The 18,980-nt window shown below is 48.4% G+C and overlaps 1 protein-coding gene across 2 annotated transcripts in view; it reads right to left on the reverse strand.

Annotated features, from left to right (window-relative positions):
- Window positions 1-2,331: 2,331 nt before the first annotated feature.
- NSD1 (nuclear receptor binding SET domain protein 1) overlaps window positions 2,332-18,980 on the reverse strand; it is a 58,612-nt gene continuing 41,963 nt past the window's right edge. For both annotated transcript variants that reach the window (XM_027682953.1, XM_027682954.1), the window contains exons 18-23: window positions 16,306-16,575; window positions 16,049-16,165; window positions 14,693-14,834; window positions 14,152-14,258; window positions 10,831-11,035; window positions 2,332-7,228 (exon numbers count right to left, since the gene is read on the reverse strand). In XM_027682953.1, the coding sequence (XP_027538754.1) occupies window positions 4,878-7,228; window positions 10,831-11,035; window positions 14,152-14,258; window positions 14,693-14,834; window positions 16,049-16,165; window positions 16,306-16,575 (3,192 nt within the window). In that variant the 3' untranslated portion in view covers window positions 2,332-4,877. The remainder of the gene's footprint in view (window positions 7,229-10,830; window positions 11,036-14,151; window positions 14,259-14,692; window positions 14,835-16,048; window positions 16,166-16,305; window positions 16,576-18,980) is intronic.

Below are 18,980 nucleotides of genomic sequence, written 5' to 3' on the forward strand. Positions count from 1 at the left end.
TGGAGCAGTCCCCAGGCTCCAGTGTCCCGTGTCCCAGGCCCTGGGAGCCCCGAGCACCCATTAGCCCAGCCTGTGCTGCTGCAAGAGGTGCAGCCATTGCTGCAAATGATGCCACCAGCGTTATCACTCTCACAAGGGGGTAATTAGCACTGGCAAAGCCTGGGAGATCGAACACAGCATCCCCCCTCCGGACTTTCAGAGTAGCTGCATGATTTGCCACTTTGCTTTAACACACACTGGCTGGCAAAGGCCAAAAGCCTCATCAGTAATTTAGGGCAAAGCACATTACAAGCAGGTTACAATTATGGTTATTCCAAACATCAAGCAAAATCAGAAATTAAGGCTGAAATTAAAAATAAACAGAAGGTATTGAAGGTCTGAGGTTTCTCAAACAAACTCCCCCTGCCCTGTCAGAATGCTGCCTGTGGTGTCCAGGTAGAAGCAGGGTAGCACCACAGTGTGCTCAGGCTAAAGCACTGCCAAGAGCATCAGGGTTAGGGCTGCTTTTTCTTAATTTTTCTTCCTTTTTTTTTCACTGAAAGTGAGCTGAAGCTTTTCTAGCAACACATTGTCCCACCTTAATTTGTTAATGTCCTTCGGATTCAACCATCTCTCTTCTAAATTTTAACACCAGCCACACCTTCAGAGCCTCTGCCTGCAGGGGTTTAACCCTGAATTAACACGTACTCCCACAGTACCACCAGGATACTTTGTGTATTGAAGTGAATCTGGTTCTTGGGGGGTTTTTTTGTTAAATAGGAAAAGTTTAAGTCGAGAACAGCAATAAAGCAAGCTACCATCAGCTAGTCAGCATCTGGAGATGTGCAGTAGGTGATGATCCCTTACAGTGGTAGCTTTCCTGCTAGATTCACCAGAGCCCTGGCTGACAGGCCCCAGCCCAGCACTGGGGAAGATAGGACAAGCCTGCTCCCCTCCTGCCCACACATCCCACAGGTCCTGCAGTGGCTCCTCCTCCACAACTCTCCTTGCCTGCTTGGGCACTTGAGTCCCTGACCACACTGCTACCGCTCACCAGAACTCCTCCATCACCAAAGGTCAACTAGGACTCTCTTGCCCACCGTGGAAATCCAACACTAAAGTTGGTCCTACTGTGGGATGGAAGCCACAGCCACTGACCACAGCTCATTGCTCTGAGCAGAGGAAGCCAGGCTGTCCTGATAGCAAAGATGTTAACCAGCGAAGCATTTGTATGGGAGCAAAGCCTTCATCCCCTTCAGAACCAAGGAGTCATTTCTACAAATGGGAATGGGCTCAGGAACCTAGGAAGTTCCTGTGAGCCTCCCTGGGACTGCAGAGAAGGGACAGAGCTCTGAGCAGAAATAATTACACCCCTGACTCTGCTTCTACAGCACTCCACAACAGTGAATCAACACAAGAGTCACCTCTCATCCACCTTGGGTGCAATTAGGGCTGACCTGAGAATTAGTGACCAGGTCATTGGATCCTTCCAATGCAACAAAAGAGCACCACAGCCTTGGCAGGAGCTGCAGCAAAGCTCCGAGCCCAGCAGGTTACTTTGTCACTGTCCTCTACCTTGGAACTCCCTATGATTCAAACTGACTGAACTCTGAAGGCAGCAATGAACTGCTGCAAACGAATCCAACTGCTTCGGCACAGACATCTCCCTCTCCTCCTCCAAGGCAGTGCTGCCACCACAGCAAGAGTCACGTCAAGTGCACAAGCCCACAAGCCCACATTTCCTTCACCAGAGTTTTGCTGCTCAAAGTTGTTCCCCAGCTCCTGCTCCATGCCAGTGAGGGCAGCCTGGGTAGGGCAAGGCTGTTGGGACCTCTCTCCACACCTGGTCAGGCCTTGTCATCTTGCTAAGGTGACCCAGCACTGCCAGACACTCCCATAAGCACCACTATTCCCTCTAAAAAGCCCCCCTGATCTGATAGAGCATCACCCAGTGCCCCAATGAGGGTGAGGAGGGAAGAGCAGCTTCCTGACTTCCTCCTTCTGTGATGTTCCCCAACACCAACTTTACCAAGCAGCCTCCCAGCTATGCTGAAGTCAACCTTCCGACAGCAGCTGGAAGGTAGCAAGCTGGAAACCTGGATCCTCGTGGAAAAGGGAGACAAGAGGAGAGATGGGGTACAGTCAGCTGCAATGAAGAAGGCTGTGGGAAATGCCATGCAACAGTTTAATCCACATTCACTGTTCCAAACAAGCTTTTGGGTAAGCACCTGCTGCGTGAAAGGCGGCTGCTGCCGTGAGCCTCACCCTGCTACGTGAGCACACGATTTATAGAAGTGATCTTTTCAAACCTGCTGTCATGAGAATTCGTTGAGAACTTCTCCATTTTACAGATTTAAAAAAGCCTGCACCAAAAATATTCACAGTTTATTTTTTCATGAAACAAGTAGCGAGTTAACACGTGACAATGCAAAGCGGAGGTGGACAGAGCAGTGCAGAGACCTCTCTGGTTACAGTGGGAGCTGGCTGGGCACTGGCACTGAGGGAACCCTACTTACACAATCTACATGACTAAGTCCAGCTCATGGGAAGGCTTATAAATGTAAATTCAAGATTTATTTTCCTTCTCACACATGATAAATACTTAATATACTGAATGTCATTACCTTTTTTTTTTTTTTTATAATTTTGTTTAAAAAAGTTAACGAATGCCCTTAAGATAATCTTCTCTCTCAATGGATCTGAGTTGTCCTGATTCCCTTTGTGGAGGAGTCACGCAGAAACATAAGCTGCTTGTATTTCCCCAGTTTCAGCAGCAAGCAGGAACTGACCTGCTAGTCTTCCCGGAAAAAAACAACATTAAACAAGTAAGTTTCCATAAGCCATAAAGCTTTTCCAAGCCGTGAGCTATTCTACAAAGGATCTGAAATGATTTGGACTAGAGAAGAGATGCACCATAGCACTGGTAACGTCCCCTCGTGCCCAGCACACCTGGCCTTTTCAGGAGGACGTTGTCTCAGGGTGCACAAGTCAGGAAAGCAGAATAGACTGGGATTTGTCTCGGCACAGGTGTCTGCCTCCCTTCATAGAAAACTGCAAAGCTCATGACTGTCTGCTCTGGGAGCAGCAGGCACTTGCAAGCCAGGTGGGAACAAGGAAGCAAAGGGTCCCTCCCATGTCAGAGGGAGAGGGTTGGCCTGGAGCTGAACGCTCCCCTTCTGGGGAGGGATCTGTGGATCAGCCTGGAAGGAGAAGGATACACACACTGGAGCTGCGTGAGGGTCTGGTGGCGGCACAGAGATCCGAGGCTACGGCCCCAGATCGGTAGAGCTCAGGCAAACCACAGAGGTAATGTGTTGTGAGAGTGGGGAAATGCTGGTCAGCAGTGCTTCCTTGGCAGAACACCGACCCCATCCAGCCCAGGCACTGCCACCAGGGAGGCCCATCCTCCTCCTGCCTGTGAGGGTGCTGGTGGTCGCAAGATGCTGCAGGCCCCTGGGACTCTACCACCTGCCCCACAAGCACCATGGCCAAGCCAACTTCTGCCTCCATGCTTGAGTGAACAGCTTTCAGCAGGCCTAGTCTGGACACCAGCCTGATGACCACCAGGTACTAAAGATCTATTTTCACTGGAAAAAGGAGAAGAGGAAAAAAGAAAGCCAGCCAGCTGCTGGAGCCCACCATGTTCCAGTGTGAGAACTACAATTCAGTTGGAAGGACACACACGCGCGCACACACACACACACCAACACAGTCCAGTTAATTCAAGTCTCCTTTGGTTTTAGAAGAGTTAAGCCAGAAGCTGCCCAAGGGGAAGGTGTTGAGATGGGTCCCGATACAGCTACGGAACCCTTGCCTCTGCACTGTGCAGTGAGCGAGTCAGGTTTTGCTTGCTGCTGGCAATACCAGGTGTGATGGGAACACGTCCTGAACACGCCTGAGGCAAGGGGAGAAAGGACTGCTCAGTCCGCTGGCTCACGTTGAGACAGAAGTCAAGAAGAGACTGGATGGCAATTCGAAAGGGAGCACCACTCCCCTGCCAGGGCAGAGCTCAGCACCTCGGGGAACTCACTCTGCCCTGCTCCACTATTGCTGCTTTATGGGTCACTATGTTTTCAAGGGCAGGAAAGCACTCCACATGTCCTGTGCTAAAGGATTAAGACACAAGAATGAAAACACTGCCAGACGACTACTTCCAAGATCTCTCTTTTCCCTGACTTCCTCCAGATTTCCCGTTTCTCGGGCCTGGCCAGATGCAGCTCTGTACAAAGGAGCCTGAATGGACACTGCCTGTTAATGGAAAAAACTGCACTGAGTGAGTGCAGGGGCTCCTCTCCCAGCTCACTGGAGATGATCCTTGTCCTTCAGCAAACCACACACACAGCACATCCCAGTGAACATACGGATAAACCTCACAAAGCAACGCCCTGCAGGGACAGAGACCTGGGCAGACGACACAAATCCCTTCCCTGCTTCTAGAGTCTGGCAAGGACATGCACCTGACTGCTCACCACCTGATCCTGAAACTTCTTCAGTCCCAGGGCAGCCTGACTGATCTCCTTCCTTTAAATGTAGTAACGAAAGCAAGGCCCCTGGCTGTACCTGGGAACCCACCTATGAATCAGACCTGGAGCTTGAACACGCTGGATCAGTAATGTGACCATTTCAATGGAATTGGAGATTTTCACCCAGAGTGGTCTCTTTATTTCAGCTTTACCATTTGTTAAAGGAAGAGGAAAAGGTCACGGATGCTCTCTCCCTTTGCCTGGGCCAGACTCAGGTTTAAGAGAATGTCCTTGCTCATGTCACGAGAGAATATGGATGGGATGTGCATGGGTTAGGGGCTGGGCTCAGGGAAGTGAATAAAAAAAAAAACAAAAGAAAGATTCCCCCTCCCTAAACATTAAACAACTGAAACCTGCCTCCCATATTTACCAACCTCACTTTGGCTCTGAGTCGGCCAACTCACGACAGACAGAATCCTGGTTACGGGCTAACGCTGTGTTTTGTTCAGGCAAAGGGTCCTGCCCCCGAGGAGTCTGTGCTTTTCCACCCAGCCAAGAAATCTGGTCAATTGTCTGAATGTTCGTGACAAGCCACTGCATCTGCTCTGGGGGCACCGGCGCTTCCCTGGCTGGCCGAGGGGTCTGCTCGAATGCACACAATCTCTCTGATGTCCACGGGGTCTGCTCTGCGGGGGCTGAGGCCACTTCCCAGCTGGGCTGAATGGTTGGCTCTGGTAGTTTCTCTGCTGTCCGGGAAGGCTGCTCAGCAGGCATCAGGGCTTTTGCAGTGGGCCAGTGGGTCTGCTCGTGCGTCTGTAGTTTCTCCGTAGGCCACGGTACTTGTCCAACATGTGTCACTACCTTCCCAGCAGACCAAGAGATTTGTTCTCCAGCTAACATGGTCCTCTCTTTCTGCTGGGGATTCAGCTCCGTGGCCGGGGCTCCTCTCTCCTTCGGCTGAGCGTTCTGGTCGACGGGCCGCAGCGCCTTCTCCGACAGCAACAGCCTTGGAGCTGATGCAGCCAGAGGCTTGTCCAAGGCTTGAGGCCGAGGAGCCACGGCAGCAGCCAGCTTGTCTGATGCCTGAGGCCACGGGGCTGTAAGAGCGAGAGGCCTCTCCAAGAGCTGAGGCCGAGACACCCCAGAGCTGAGAGCCTTTTCCAGAGGCAGGACCCGCAGGGCCCCGGAGTCAGCAGCCTTCTCTGGAGGCAGGGGTCGCAGCACCCCAGGGGAGAGAGCCTTTTGTGTGAGTGGGATCCGCAGGGCCCCAGAGCTCAGAGCCTTGTCCACAGGCAGAACGTGAGGTGACCGGGAGCCAGGGGCCTTCTCCGGAGTCAGGGGCCACGACACCCCTAAGCTGGGAGCCTTCTCTGTGGGCAGGATCCGTGGCATACCCGAGGCAGGAGCCTTCTCCGGAGTCAGGGGATGGGGTGACCCAGAGCTAGGAGCCTTCTCTGTGGTTGGGACCTGCATTGCCGTGGAGAAGGAGGCATTTTCTGGAGGCAGGGGTCGTGGCACTGCCGATCCAGGAGCCTTCTCTGTGGGCAGGATCCGTGAGACAGGGGAGTCAGGGACTTCTGCAATGGGCAGAGGCCACAGCACCTCAGGACTGGAAGCCACCTCCAATACTGGGACCTGTGGCACCACAGAGCTGGGATCCTCTTCCACAGACTGTGGCTGTGGGCTCTGGGCAGAAGTGTCATCCAGCGGTTGGAGCTGATTGGCCTCGGGAGGCTCATCCACCGGCTGGGACTGCAGCGTCCCCACCGTGGCGAGGAGTCTGTCAGACAGTGGAGGATGCAGGCATTTTGTGGGGAACTCATCCAGCAGCTCAGGCTGCTGGGTCCCGGTGTCAATGAGGGACTTGTCCGATAACCCCAAAACCCCGGGGGTGTCTGGAGGCTCGTCTGACAGCTGGAGCTGCAGGGCACCAGCAGTAACAAGCGACTCATCCAACGACTGTGGTGATCCCGGAGGAGATTTGCTCGGCAGCTGAGGCTGCGAGGCGTCACTGGAGGACTCATCCAGGGGCCAGAGCACCGCGTTGGTGGGAGGTTTGTCGGGCTGCTGAGGCCGCAGCGCTACGATGATGGGCTGCTTCTCTGACTGCAGCCTTAGGGACAGGGCAGCCTGAGGCTTGTCTGATGGCTGCAGGCGGAGTGACAGGGTGGTGGGAGGTTTGTCTGAAGGCTGCAGCCGGAGCGAGAGGGTGGTGGAGGGTTTGTTGGATGGCTTCAGCCTCAGTGACAAAGTGGCGGGGGGTTTATTTGACGGTGGCAGTCTCAGAGCCAGGGTGGCGGGTGGTTTGTCTGGTGAAGGCAGCCTGAGGGCCAGGGTAGTGGGGGGCTTGTTTGACGGCTGCAGCCTCAGGGCAAGGGTGGTGGGGGGCTTGTCTGATGATGGCAGCCTCAGCGCCAGGGTAGCAGGGGGCTTTTCTGGTGACTGCAGTCTGAGGGCCACAGACTGAGGTAGGCTGTCCAGGGGCTGAACGCTCAGGTCTGTGTCTGCCTCCGTGTCTACCTCTGCAGGCAGCTGCTCTGGTGGCTGGGTGTCCTCGCCGTTAGTCAGGGCTTCTATGGGAGGCACATACTCACGAATTTCTCCTGGCTCTAGAGGGTGAGGCCCACAGGGATCGTGCTCTGTACAGCATAATCGTCCATCCAGCTTGGAGATGAAGAGCATTCCTTCCCGGTGCTGCTTGCAAAAGGACCTGGGGCACATCTCGCAGAACGAAGCTGCTTCCTTACCACACATATCACACTGATGCCACGGGCACTCCCATTTTCCTGCAGTACAGACATAGGAGAAAAGACACACCTTAGGAGTAGTACAAGGGGAAGAGACAAAGGCCTGCTGCAAAGTGAGCTCAGGGGAAAGTGGGAACACCTGTGTAATACTCTCATACAATTCTACATGTCCTCCTCAGTTTCCACCATAGCTCCAGGCTTGACAGGCAGGTAACAGGAACCCGCACTCTCAGAAGCGACAAGGGCAATGATAATCATGAGAAACGCAAGCCATGTCAGGTCAGACCAAAAGCTCATCTGGTTCCTGCACAACACAAACCAATAGGAGTGCCTAGAGAAGAGCAGACACCCCCAGCTTGCAAATCTCTGTGGCTCTGAATTCCACAGACAACATCAGTGGTATCTGTGCACAAAACCCAGTAGACCTTTCAAGTAGATGTGTCAGATTCATCTTTTAATTCTGTGTCAACAACCTCCCTTCCTGTTTATCAGAAAGAAGAAGCGAGAGAGCAGTGATCACAAGGGGTAAGTTTCTATTGTCTCTATACCCAAAGGCACCTTCCTTAACCTCTGCCCATGAAAAAACTACGGCTTAACACAAAGCTGCTCCCCTAGGAGCTCCACGTTCACAGTGAATCTATTGACCATCAGTATCAACACCATCAGGAGGAAAAAACCAACACTACTGCAGAGATTGTTGGCAGACACCACTTGGGCCAGAGCATTTCCCAGCCTCCCTGAACCAAACCCACACAGCTGTGGCTGTGGCTACCAGCTCTTTTCCAGGGAGGCTGGTGCATGGCCATTGGTCCCTGCACTTGCGCAACAGCAGCTCTCCACACTGCTTTTCCCCTGGGGTTGAAGACTACACGTAGCATGTTTTTCCCCTCCTTTGAAGCCAGTCCAAGGCTTCTATTCCAGTCTCAAAATATGCACACTGCTTTTCTATGTCTTTTCCAGTTTTTTAGCATTTTTTTCCAAGTGGGGATGTTTAACACTTCACATGGTTTCCCCCTTTCCTGGCTCACAATGCTGCAGCACAGGCTGCCACTGCTCCCCCTGCACCAGAAGCATCCCAGAGAGCCACACTCAACTCAGCTGGGCCACTGAAGAGACTCTAGGACCATCCTTATAGAGGTCATTTGTACAAATGGAAAATAAAAGGTCAAAACCTGCTAGTTTGTAGCAGGAAGGATCAATCCTATCAAACCACTCTAATGATCTTTGACAGAATAAAAGACCTAATGAATAAGCACTCTCTCCAGAGACAGCCCCGAGCTCTTGGAAGTAAGATCACACAATTAGCAACATGCAAACAAGCAGGAAATTCCAATTACTTGACAGCAATGCCCATGGCAGAGGAAATATTTGAAGTAGAAAGTGCTGAACCTTTCATGTCTTGCATGACAGTATGAGGAGAAGGCTACAGAAATCACAGCCTATGTGTAAAAAAAGTAAAATTGCTACAAACTGACTAAAAATCATTCTCAAAAAACAGCTATCAATGGTCTTGTGGTAAACTGAGGAGGCATTTCAAACTTCATCCTTCAGGATTATATTTTAATCTGTATTGTAATTTAAATTTCTAGAAGCAGAACAGCAAAATACTCTTACATAAACAGGTAGGTAACAACAAGGCTGTGAGTTACTGCAAAGATCCAGTTGGACAGGCTCAGAATTTTACTGGACAGATGCTTTTGCATGAACAAGGTGTAATTATATGAAGACCAGTGCAGGATTGCAGGAGGAAGAAATAAAATAAATATGTGGAAAGGATCAAGTAAAAAACTCAAGAATGATAAAGAAAATAACAAACATCACATAAACATAAAAACTATTTTTGCAAAACAAGTCAAACATAATTTCCCAAGAAATTTACGTAAAACACAAAATATAATCATTTTCTTCTGTCAGAGTTAGCAAGGCCTTGGGTGCAATGCTGTTAAAATACTTTCACTCAGTTTTTGAAAATGTGTAGGGAAGTGGGATGCAGTCCAGAACAGACTAAGAATAAAAACTTTAGAAAATAAGAGCTGCAATGAGAAGCTGTGCTGTATAAGCTGGAAAAGGAGCGAGACAATAATTTGTCTCAGTATGCAAAAAAAATGTGTAATAGAGCTGGCAATCCTTTGTTTTTTCAAGTCAGGCTGTTAGGAGAAGCTTTTCAAGCAGAAAGCAAGAGAACAGGCTAAAGGTTGGATTCTCCTCTATTGGAGACTTTAAAGCACAGGAAAACTTGCCAAGATGTTACAGGACACAAAAATGTGCAGAAAGGTATATTCAGGTGTATTCCCTCACCCTGCATGACAACGTTCCATAGGGATGACCTGCCCTCCCACTGGCTTTCACACTGCTTTGCTACAGTTTGTTCAATGAGCCATCCAAGCTCTTCTGGATAAATGCCCCATTCTCCCTAAAACTTAACACATGCACACACCTGATTTCTGTCCTCTACAAAACATGTCACCAGCCCTGGTACACCTCCTGCCAGATTACAGCTGGAGGTGCTGGCTGCCCTGTTCTGGCTCTCATGGCACAGACAAACACTCTGCTGAGTGATTCTCCTGGCTGATACTTTCAGAGGCCACTTGGTTCCATGTTTCCCAGCCTCCAATCGGTTCAGGAAATACCCTATAGAGCTGCACAGAGGATTTCTAACTGTGACAATGTTATCAGTATTAGATCAAAAGATTTGTAAACCCTCAAACAAATTACTTCTATGCAATTGCTGTTATTAACCAAATTTATTATCTTAGCAATAAAACAACATTAGGTTTAATGAGTTATTTTAGCTAAAAATGTACCATCTAGTATTATTTATATCTTTATAATTTAATTGTTGAGGCACTTAATCCCATATCAGCTTTTCCATCCTCCTGGCCTGGCAGACATTGGGCCAACTGGCCTACCAAGACTCAGGTCAGACTTTTCCCCTTTCTGAGCATTGGTTAAACCTAAACACTCTTAAAGTTTGCAGGAACTTCACATGGAAACACTGCCCTCAGCTCCCTTACAACCTTTAAATGCAACTTAAGTCTTTCTGTCTAAGAGATGTTATTTTACATCTCCTGAGCTACTAATGAACTCAAATCTGTTTTATTGCTCATATAGGGAGCCTGTTTCTTTCTCTGCACCCAACTAGAAGTACTTTTCATTTCAAATTTCTGCCCTCACTTCACCACAAACGAGGATATGCTTTGATACCGTTCTCTTAACTACAAACTCATGGCTACTGAGGCACCTAACAGACTCATTTTTGACTCCTATTTTCCACCAGTGCTTCTCCTCACCTTTCAACTCACTCAACTGTATTCAACTTTGGGAAAATGGCCAATATGAGGATCAATATCTCAACTATTGTTGGGGCTGTGCTCTGCCAGGCCCCATGGATGGGGTCAACTCACAAACACCATTTTCTAGGCAAGGACCAGCTCCCCCTTCAGCAATTAGTTCACCTTTTTGTGGCCACAGTGGGGTGCAAACCAGGGTTGTGTCATTTGAGCCTTGAGGTCTGTTCAAGTGAGAAAGATTTTTCCAAATTTTAAGATGCTGTGACTCGAGTGCAAGATGATGAGCAGCGCCTGGGCCACCTCGAGCCAACAGTGTGACCCAAGCAGAGCCCAGCCGTGCAGAGCACTGACCTGCAGGTCTCTTGGTCAGGTTGAGGCAGTCTGCATGGTACACCTTGGGGCAGCCTGACTTCTTACAAGAAACCAGCTGCCCTCCGTCCCCACAGCTGAAACACTCGTCCTCTCGCTCCTTCATCACCTCCGCCTGCGACCTGCGCTTCATCTGCGGCCGCCTCTTCAGCTTCTTGGACTTCTCCTCGGTGAGGCTGGGCTGGCTCTGTGGGCAAGACAACCTTGGTTATTGCAGGACTCTGCCCCTTCCACCTGCTCCCTTCCTGCTGCAGGAGAGAACTGCAAACCCTGCCAACAGAAATCCCACTGCCAGCCATACGTGAAACCTGTACAGCACTTCTAGTGCTGCTCGATATTTGGCAACCAATTCACTACAGCAAACAGCTCTCAGTTATTTTGAAAAGTACCAAAGCCTGGTTCAACATGGGATGTACACAATTAGCAACAGCAGAATGATGAGTTGGGGCTGCCTGGTGTCACTGAGCTCGTGCCACCTCTCACAGACTCTTCAGGTCCTCAGTCAAAGGTGTCAGATCTCCTTGTACCCACGACTCATGAGGAGTGTCATGAGGGCCTTCCCGCACTTTCTGATGTTCATCACTTCTCTATTTTCAGTCTTAATTTATCCATGATCAGTTTATTCTTGTGTCAACACTGCTCTTTCCCACCAGAATCATGGAATCATTTAGGTTGGAAAAGACCTCCAAGATCATTGAGTCCAACCTTTGAAGCTTTTCTGTCTCCCTGAAGTAACCTCTGGGACACACTCTCCTCCTCACAAAGTGAAACTTTCAATCTGCACGCTCAGTCTTCCCAATGGCTTTTCTCTGCCAATATTCAGTTTATTTATCCCAAATGTAAGTTATAGAATTACACATGCTACTTCAAATGACACCTCACAGGCTGTGTACAATGACATCAACACTTCCCCAAAGCACTGCTCACATTTGCCTTTTCCATAGCTGTGTCTCACCACAGCTCAGTCCTGCAGCAGCTGAGCTGCAGAATGGCTCCTTCTCGGCCATGAGTGCTCAGCCATGACCTTCTCATGGCAGATTTTTTTCTGCTGTTACTCTCCAGGTGTGTACTATGGCATATCCAATCTCTGAACTCCAGTCCATTCCCTGTTATACTCAGTTATTCCTTTGCAACTGCCCCATCCTCTCTCCCACATCAATGACAACCGACACCTTCATGTCATCAGTACAGCTAAATTACAGACATATAATGAAATAACTACAACTGGTCTCAAGACAGGCAACTAAATGGCTTAAGTGCTCTGGCCTAAGGCTTCCTCCAACACTGCTCCCCCACTCCCCCTTCAAGCCTGGTCCTCAGACCACTCCTAACCTCTCCAGGCCAAGCCTCCCCTTGTGCCAAACACTCAGCTCCACAAAGACGATGCTGCCTTGTCCCCAGTCCTGACTTTATCAAAGCACTATCAGTTTAGTTTATCTAAGCAGACATGAGCTAAATTTTGTGCCATTTTCTACATCTCTTCATGTTCAAATATGCGTTCTCCACGCAGGACATCTCTGTGTACTGAAACAATGACTACAAGGTGATTTTTGCATCCTTTCTTCTGCATAAATACTGGGCACTATTTGCATCATCAGAACCCCCAAAAGATTTAAAAGCCTTGGTCTCTAGACCTACAATTTCAGAACTCTGCAGAGTTGGCTATCTAGCTTTCCTGCCAGCAAGGATTTACATCTCTAAATTGTTTCCTTCCTCCTTACATGTGGATCTTGCTGTTTTTATACCACCATTCCCCCTGACAATGGGGACAAGCCAGGCCTTTCTTATCACTAAAAATGCAGGCACTGAAATGCCTCTACCTAAACTATTCCACCTATTCTCAGGGTCTAGTTCCTTGGCCATCTAATTACAAAGAGAACAAGAAAATCCCTTCACAGCTAATTTGAATGTCTAAGAGAGGTCTAACAGCTGGACTAAGCAATTCCACTTGCTCCCTACAGTACAATAGACTCCTAAGCATTCTTCCACACTCCCAGTTAGAAAGGGCACTTTCAAGAGTGAACTTGAGTATAATCAGTTTTGTCTTGCTATGTCTTCAGGAAGCTTAAAAAACACCAACAACAAAAAACCCCAAGGTACTGTTTTCTCGGTATTGTTTCTTAGCCCATCTCATCAAGATGGAATGAGTCGCCTCAGACACCACAGTGGAACATTAATGCCAACTAAAGGGCACCTTCCTCTGATTTCCATCATGCAACCTGCAATTTCAAGGCAAAAATGACAGTCAAACCATGTATAACACAGGAGCAGCACAAAATCAATTGAACTTTAAATCGCAACCTGAAAAAGAACTAAATACATCAGATGTGTATTTCACCTCATCTGTCAACTTCTGAAGACATCCATTTTTTATTTTTATAAGTTAATTTTTCTGCAGAACTAATCTCCCTGGAGAATTCACAAAACCTTCCCTAGATATTGATGGGGCTGAACAACTGTGCTGCTGAGTTTTAACCCTTAACTGTCAGCATGCCAGAATCCACATGCCAGAGCAGAGGGATTACAGACTGATTTGGTCTTGCACTTGAAACAAACCAACAGCTGAGACATAGATTTAGCGGGTGACAGCTGGGAACTTGGCCAACTGCTCCTGTTATTTCCTTTTCCCAGTGAGAACCAGCTCACACAAGGAGGTAATTGAAATCAATTCCTGTTACTGCAACATCACAAAGTTGCAAATCGAAGCTCTCAAAAAGTCAGCGAGCTCTAAAAACTGGTGATTTTTCTACTACAGATATGGTAAATTTCTTATTTCTGTCCGATGTGTAAACTTTGGTCACTAAATTAAAAGCAGGATAAAACCAGGAACTTTATTGCGACAAAGACAGTGAGGTAGGAGCCTTCTGGCTCTAAAGCAACTCCAGCCTGAAGGAATGTGCATTTGCTGGCCTTTCATGCATGCTCACAATTTACTCAGCCTTTACTTTGGGAAATGGACTGAGTTGTATTTTCTTGGTTATCTGATGAAGTCTATCCCATGCCTGTCCTTTGCTCCTCTAGTGCAGTGGAAACTGCCATGATAAGAAGCAGAAAATTCTGAAAAAAATCTTCCAGTTACTTTTTTGCTGTAAAATAAAATTTCCTGTCGTTATTTATAGCAACTCTGATAATTGAAGTCTAAGATCTGCTATCTCAAAATGAAAGCTTGAATATTTAACTCATTTCAAGCAGTGTTCTCATAGCCACACTGAAACAGGATTAACGCTGCAACCTGAAATGTCTGCAACCAACATACAGGTCTATGCAAAGAGGTGATGTGGAAGAACAAAAGCTGCACCATACCTTTGGCCTTACTCCTAGGAAGCCACTGCAATTTGGGGCACCACATTTACAAACGGTCTTTCCATTTCCCAGACACTCCAGATTGTAGTTGAAAGTCAGCTCAGTCCCTGGCACAAAAGCAGATCAGAACCAAGCAAGTTGTAATTAACTACATTTTAATGCTGAAGTAAAAGTACTTAACGTAATATAAATGTCACAGAAGGCTGTCACCACTACACAAGGACACCAAACTCTTAATCTTCCCAGAGATCTTTGTGGATAGAAAATTCAGTGAAACTCCACGCTTGTAGCACATATTACAGCTAAAAAGGATCCACCCTGTAGCAGGGCCATTTCTTGTCCCTGTAAATCAGAACCACAAACCTCCATTGATACCATGGCTCTTTGTGTTTCATTATGTCAGTGCTGGTGTTAAGTCTCATGAATGCCTACATGAAACCAAAAATTAAATCTCTTCCCAGGGAGCTACAAACCCTCCCTTTTCCATTACAGAACCCCCCCCAGGGTTAACTGCAGGCACTGACAGAGTGCGGCTCCTTACCAGCTTTAATATTTACAAGAGCGAAGAGCCCAACTCGTGTGTCACCGTTCACACACCATTTCTGAGTCTCACAGTTGGGCTGGCAGCAATGGTTCATGAACCGAGCGTAGTTGCCCTTTGGCCCAGCATCAATGATTCGATCCTGGAATTGAAAAAAAAAAGCCCAGAAAACCACAGTTTAATCAACTGTCATTTCCTGCACTGACATCTCTGGTCAGCACTGGCAGATTATATGGAACTACAGTCTCCTGCACATCATCTTCCTCTTAAAAGACACACAGGCTCCAGAACAGCCAAGACAGTGTTACTGCTGCTTTCTGGGAAACAAGCTCTCTCTGCAGTGTCAGTACTGGATAAACACCATCCCAACATTTCCAAGGCAGTGCTTGTGGTTCCAGGCCCCAACTTCTGCTTAAAAGCAAAATACCAGTTCCTATTTCTTGCATGTCAGTGTACAGAAGGAAAACAGGAACGGTATGTAAAATGAGGTACACTTGTGTGCAGCACACTGCCATGTGTTAGACTGTGCTGGACAAGGAAGCTGCAACTGAGATTTGCTTTTGTAATAATGAGGGATATATTAACACTTGAGTTTGCCCCTGCTCCTACCCATCAGCCACACAAGGAGAACAAGATATGGTGAGTGTGAACTTCCAGCAAGATGAGGGGAGAGACAGAAAACAATCACACTGTTATCCTGTCCCACACTTGACAGCTCTTTTCCATGCTTGCTTTCATGGTTTCCTTCTCATCTTTCCAAAGCTGAGTGACAAAGTGTGGGAAGCAGCTGACAAAATAACTTACCTCTGAAAGCCAGGAGTGTATACCAACAACCTGGTTGTTGTCCAGGACCCACTGAGGCATCTATGAGTGTAACTAACTCCGTTGGCTCTACTTAGCACAGCAAGACCTGGGATCTGAACTTAAATGAAGGTCTCACTGCACCTGAAACTTGTACATCTGAGGGCCAATGCCTTCTCTGGCACACATCAGTCCAGTTCTGGGTTCTCCAGGGTTCAGCTGCTGGGAAGGATCCCAAGGTTACCAAATTCTCCCTGTTATGCTGAAGCAGGATCTATGATCCTCAGATAACTGTCCTCAGAAAACTGCCTCACCTCTTCTGAACAAATTCCAAAGTTGTCAGTTGAGACTTTCCTCCTAATCCTAACATCCAACCTGAGGCTTCTCTACTGCATGTTAAGTCCATTCATTTAGTCATCTCTTCAGTGGAAATGCAGTCCAGCTCATCCTTGACTCTTAGCACCTTTTTACAAGTTGGAGAAGACCACTATCATGCCTTCCTTGCAATCATTTTACTTCTGTCTAGGATCCTGGCAAATGATTCCTTTCACTTACCTTATCCAGTGTCAACATGTAGAAGTTGGTAATGTCATGCTCCTGAGCATAGCGGATTCGGGCTCGGCACTCCTCTTCATCAATTAGCTCCCCAACATACTCATTAACAAATTCACCCTGCCGGAGAGAAAACAATAAGCCGATAAGACAAGACAAATTCCCTGCAGGAGGGAGGGACATCCATCTTTGTGCTAAAACTTAGCTCCTGTTTCCTTCCTAAAAATCTCTCTCTGCGCTTTGCAGCCAGTTCGACGTACCTTCCTGATGTCTGTTTTGGCTTGCAAGCCCCAGCCTCGTGCCAGCGTGCGGAAGATCTGTACCTCGGGATACTGGCGCTTGGAGAAGCACTGGTTCTGGCAGCGCTCCCCAGCAGGACACACCATGGGGTGGCACTCGTAGAGCAACATGCGGTTGATGCACTCGGAGTCCAGGCCGCAGGGGTTTTCATCGGTGGGTTTGCAGTTGCAGCGCGGGATCTCGGACAGGTCTGCAGTGAAGATCTGCACCTTCCCCACCGGCCGGTTCACCTTCAATGCACACGAAGGACATGAGCTCTTGGGAACAACGGGTTATCCTGACAGGCACTTCTACACTCAACCCCTGCCTACGAGCTGATGTGCTGCAGTGCGTTAGTTACAGCGAGGGCAGAAGGACACGAGTATAGGCACAGCTGTACTTCTGGGAACGCTATTTCAAGAGGCATAGGGTTAGAGGGAAGAGCTCAGGAAGATGCAGGTCCCCCATTAGCATCACCTGGTGCAGTGTGTAATATGTGACAATGGAAAGTGTCCCCCTCCCATCACCACTGTGACCACATCCAGCGCAAGCGGCCCAGCACTCCCTCTTGGGCGCACACCATACCTGTGATCAACACCAAACATTTTCTGCATCAAACTGCACCTTCTACAGTCTGAGTGCCAGGTGCTTTTCCTTAGCTTTTCCTTACTGCCCTGTTTTTTTAATGTTACCTTCAGGTTGGTTTGTGCCCTCAGATGTCACTACGAGAACCAGGCTGGCAGACCTGTGACAGAAGGCCTACCACACAGTTACCTCCCTACCCAACTGTCCTGCAGATGTAAATGGAAGCCAAACCAGACAAGGCTGGGGTTGGAAGGCCCAGAGATGAGCTCAGAGATAAGCCAAGGAGCTCTCTAAAAACCGCTCCAGAAGGAAGCAGAGTGCAGCACCAGGTGGAGAAGCGACTGGCGTGTCTGTGGCATGAGCTGGGTCCCTTGGGTTTGGTTAAAGGCAGCGAACGCTGAAAGGCAGGCAACAGAGAGTCAGGACTTTGGAGAGAGACACTGAAGAAAAGCTCCTTGCTGTTCTTTCCCCGGGTGAGCCATTGGCTCACTTTCCTCTCCCAGAACACGAAAGGAAGGGATCATTTAGCAAAACTATTCCAGCCCCCCATATAATTTATCTAGTCCCACCCACAGGGCAGAGTTTCCGCGCTGACAGCCTGCCTGAGACCGGTCCAGTCCTGATCCTCCTCCTTTGTTTAAAAGCAAACCCTGCAGAAATCCCTCATTAATCTCTTCAACACAGTCTCCCCCTTTCCTCCTAGTACTGCCTCCCACCTCTGACCTTCCTTGTCACTCATGTTCCCCTCTGCTGCTTTCCATCTCTTACCCAGACTCATCATGCCATTAAGAGTGGCAAGACTCACAGATTAGGTCAGTCCACCACTGGCACTGCTCTGGCATTGCTGCTCCACACATGCCCAGCACACCTGCCCTACTCTCCAGAACAAAACCAGCTCCAAAAGAGGGTGATGCTTGGACTAGTCACAACTCTGACAGGATGAAGGATCCCAAATGTATTTTGCAGCAGCTTCTTGTGTTGGTGATCCTTGGTATGGATCCCAATGTGCTGATCTTAAAAAACCAGGACAGGAATGGACAAAACCAGCTTCAGCCATTCCACTCTGAAGCCTTCTTCAGTTCACCATCTGCTCCTGCAAATTGCTTTGCTTTCACAGAGACAAACAGCTTGCACCCAGATCTCAGAAGAGTTGCCATGACTAATGACCACAACCGTTATTATTTATATAAAAGGGTATTTCAAAGGCTCCAAACTGCTTCTAAAGTTCCTTCATGTTGCGGTCAGAGACAGGCCTAAAAATAGCTATAATGAGAAACTACTTCCTTCACTGAAACTGCCTGGCCCATACTGCTGCCACAGCATTCAGTTGTGCTCTTTACAGTGCACAGTAACTCATGCACAATATACCTGCCTGCCTAGAAATTCTAACTAGACACAAAAAGTGCCAGCAAACGGTTATGTTTTCACAGTTTGCCATATAAAATAGGGAAGGAGCAGACAGAGGCAATGAAAAAAAAAAGCAGAGTCCCTGAGTCAACGGGTTTCTGGTCAGTCTGGACACACATCTCACGCACAGGTACACCATGGCCCCAGCTCTCCCGTCAAGTCACCTCCACCCTGTAGCATTTCTATTGCTGTTCCAACTATAATTCCAAATACAGCCCTTAACATGAACAGTTACCCAAAACTGAGGAAAAGGGTATTTCAGCATGTACACCCCCTTTAGTATTTCTGTTCAGTCACTGATACAGAAAGAGATAAAAAAGAATAGCAGAGATGATACAAGATACTGTGGGTTACCACCCTCCATGGAGCTCTGCTGCACTGTACCTGGACCACCTCCTGTCCTGCACCACCTGGTTTGCCCACCTTGCCATCAGCAACATGAAGCATTTGAGCATATTGAGCATTACCAGCATTCTCCCAAGTTCTCAAGGTAGACACTTCCTTCAGACTACACAACTGACATGGACAACACAGACATGTCCAGATCTGTTCGAGGAAATGAGAGCACCTCTGTTACTGGTGCCAAGCTTGCTGCAGCCCCGCACATACACGAACTGGAGTTGGAGAACAACTGAGGATGCCAAGAGGACCAAAGTAACCTTCA

Source organism: Neopelma chrysocephalum, unplaced genomic scaffold (assembly GCF_003984885.1).
Source record: "Neopelma chrysocephalum unplaced genomic scaffold, ASM398488v2 Primary Assembly neopelma1_63, whole genome shotgun sequence".
NCBI classification, from domain to species: domain Eukaryota; kingdom Metazoa; phylum Chordata; class Aves; order Passeriformes; family Pipridae; genus Neopelma; species Neopelma chrysocephalum.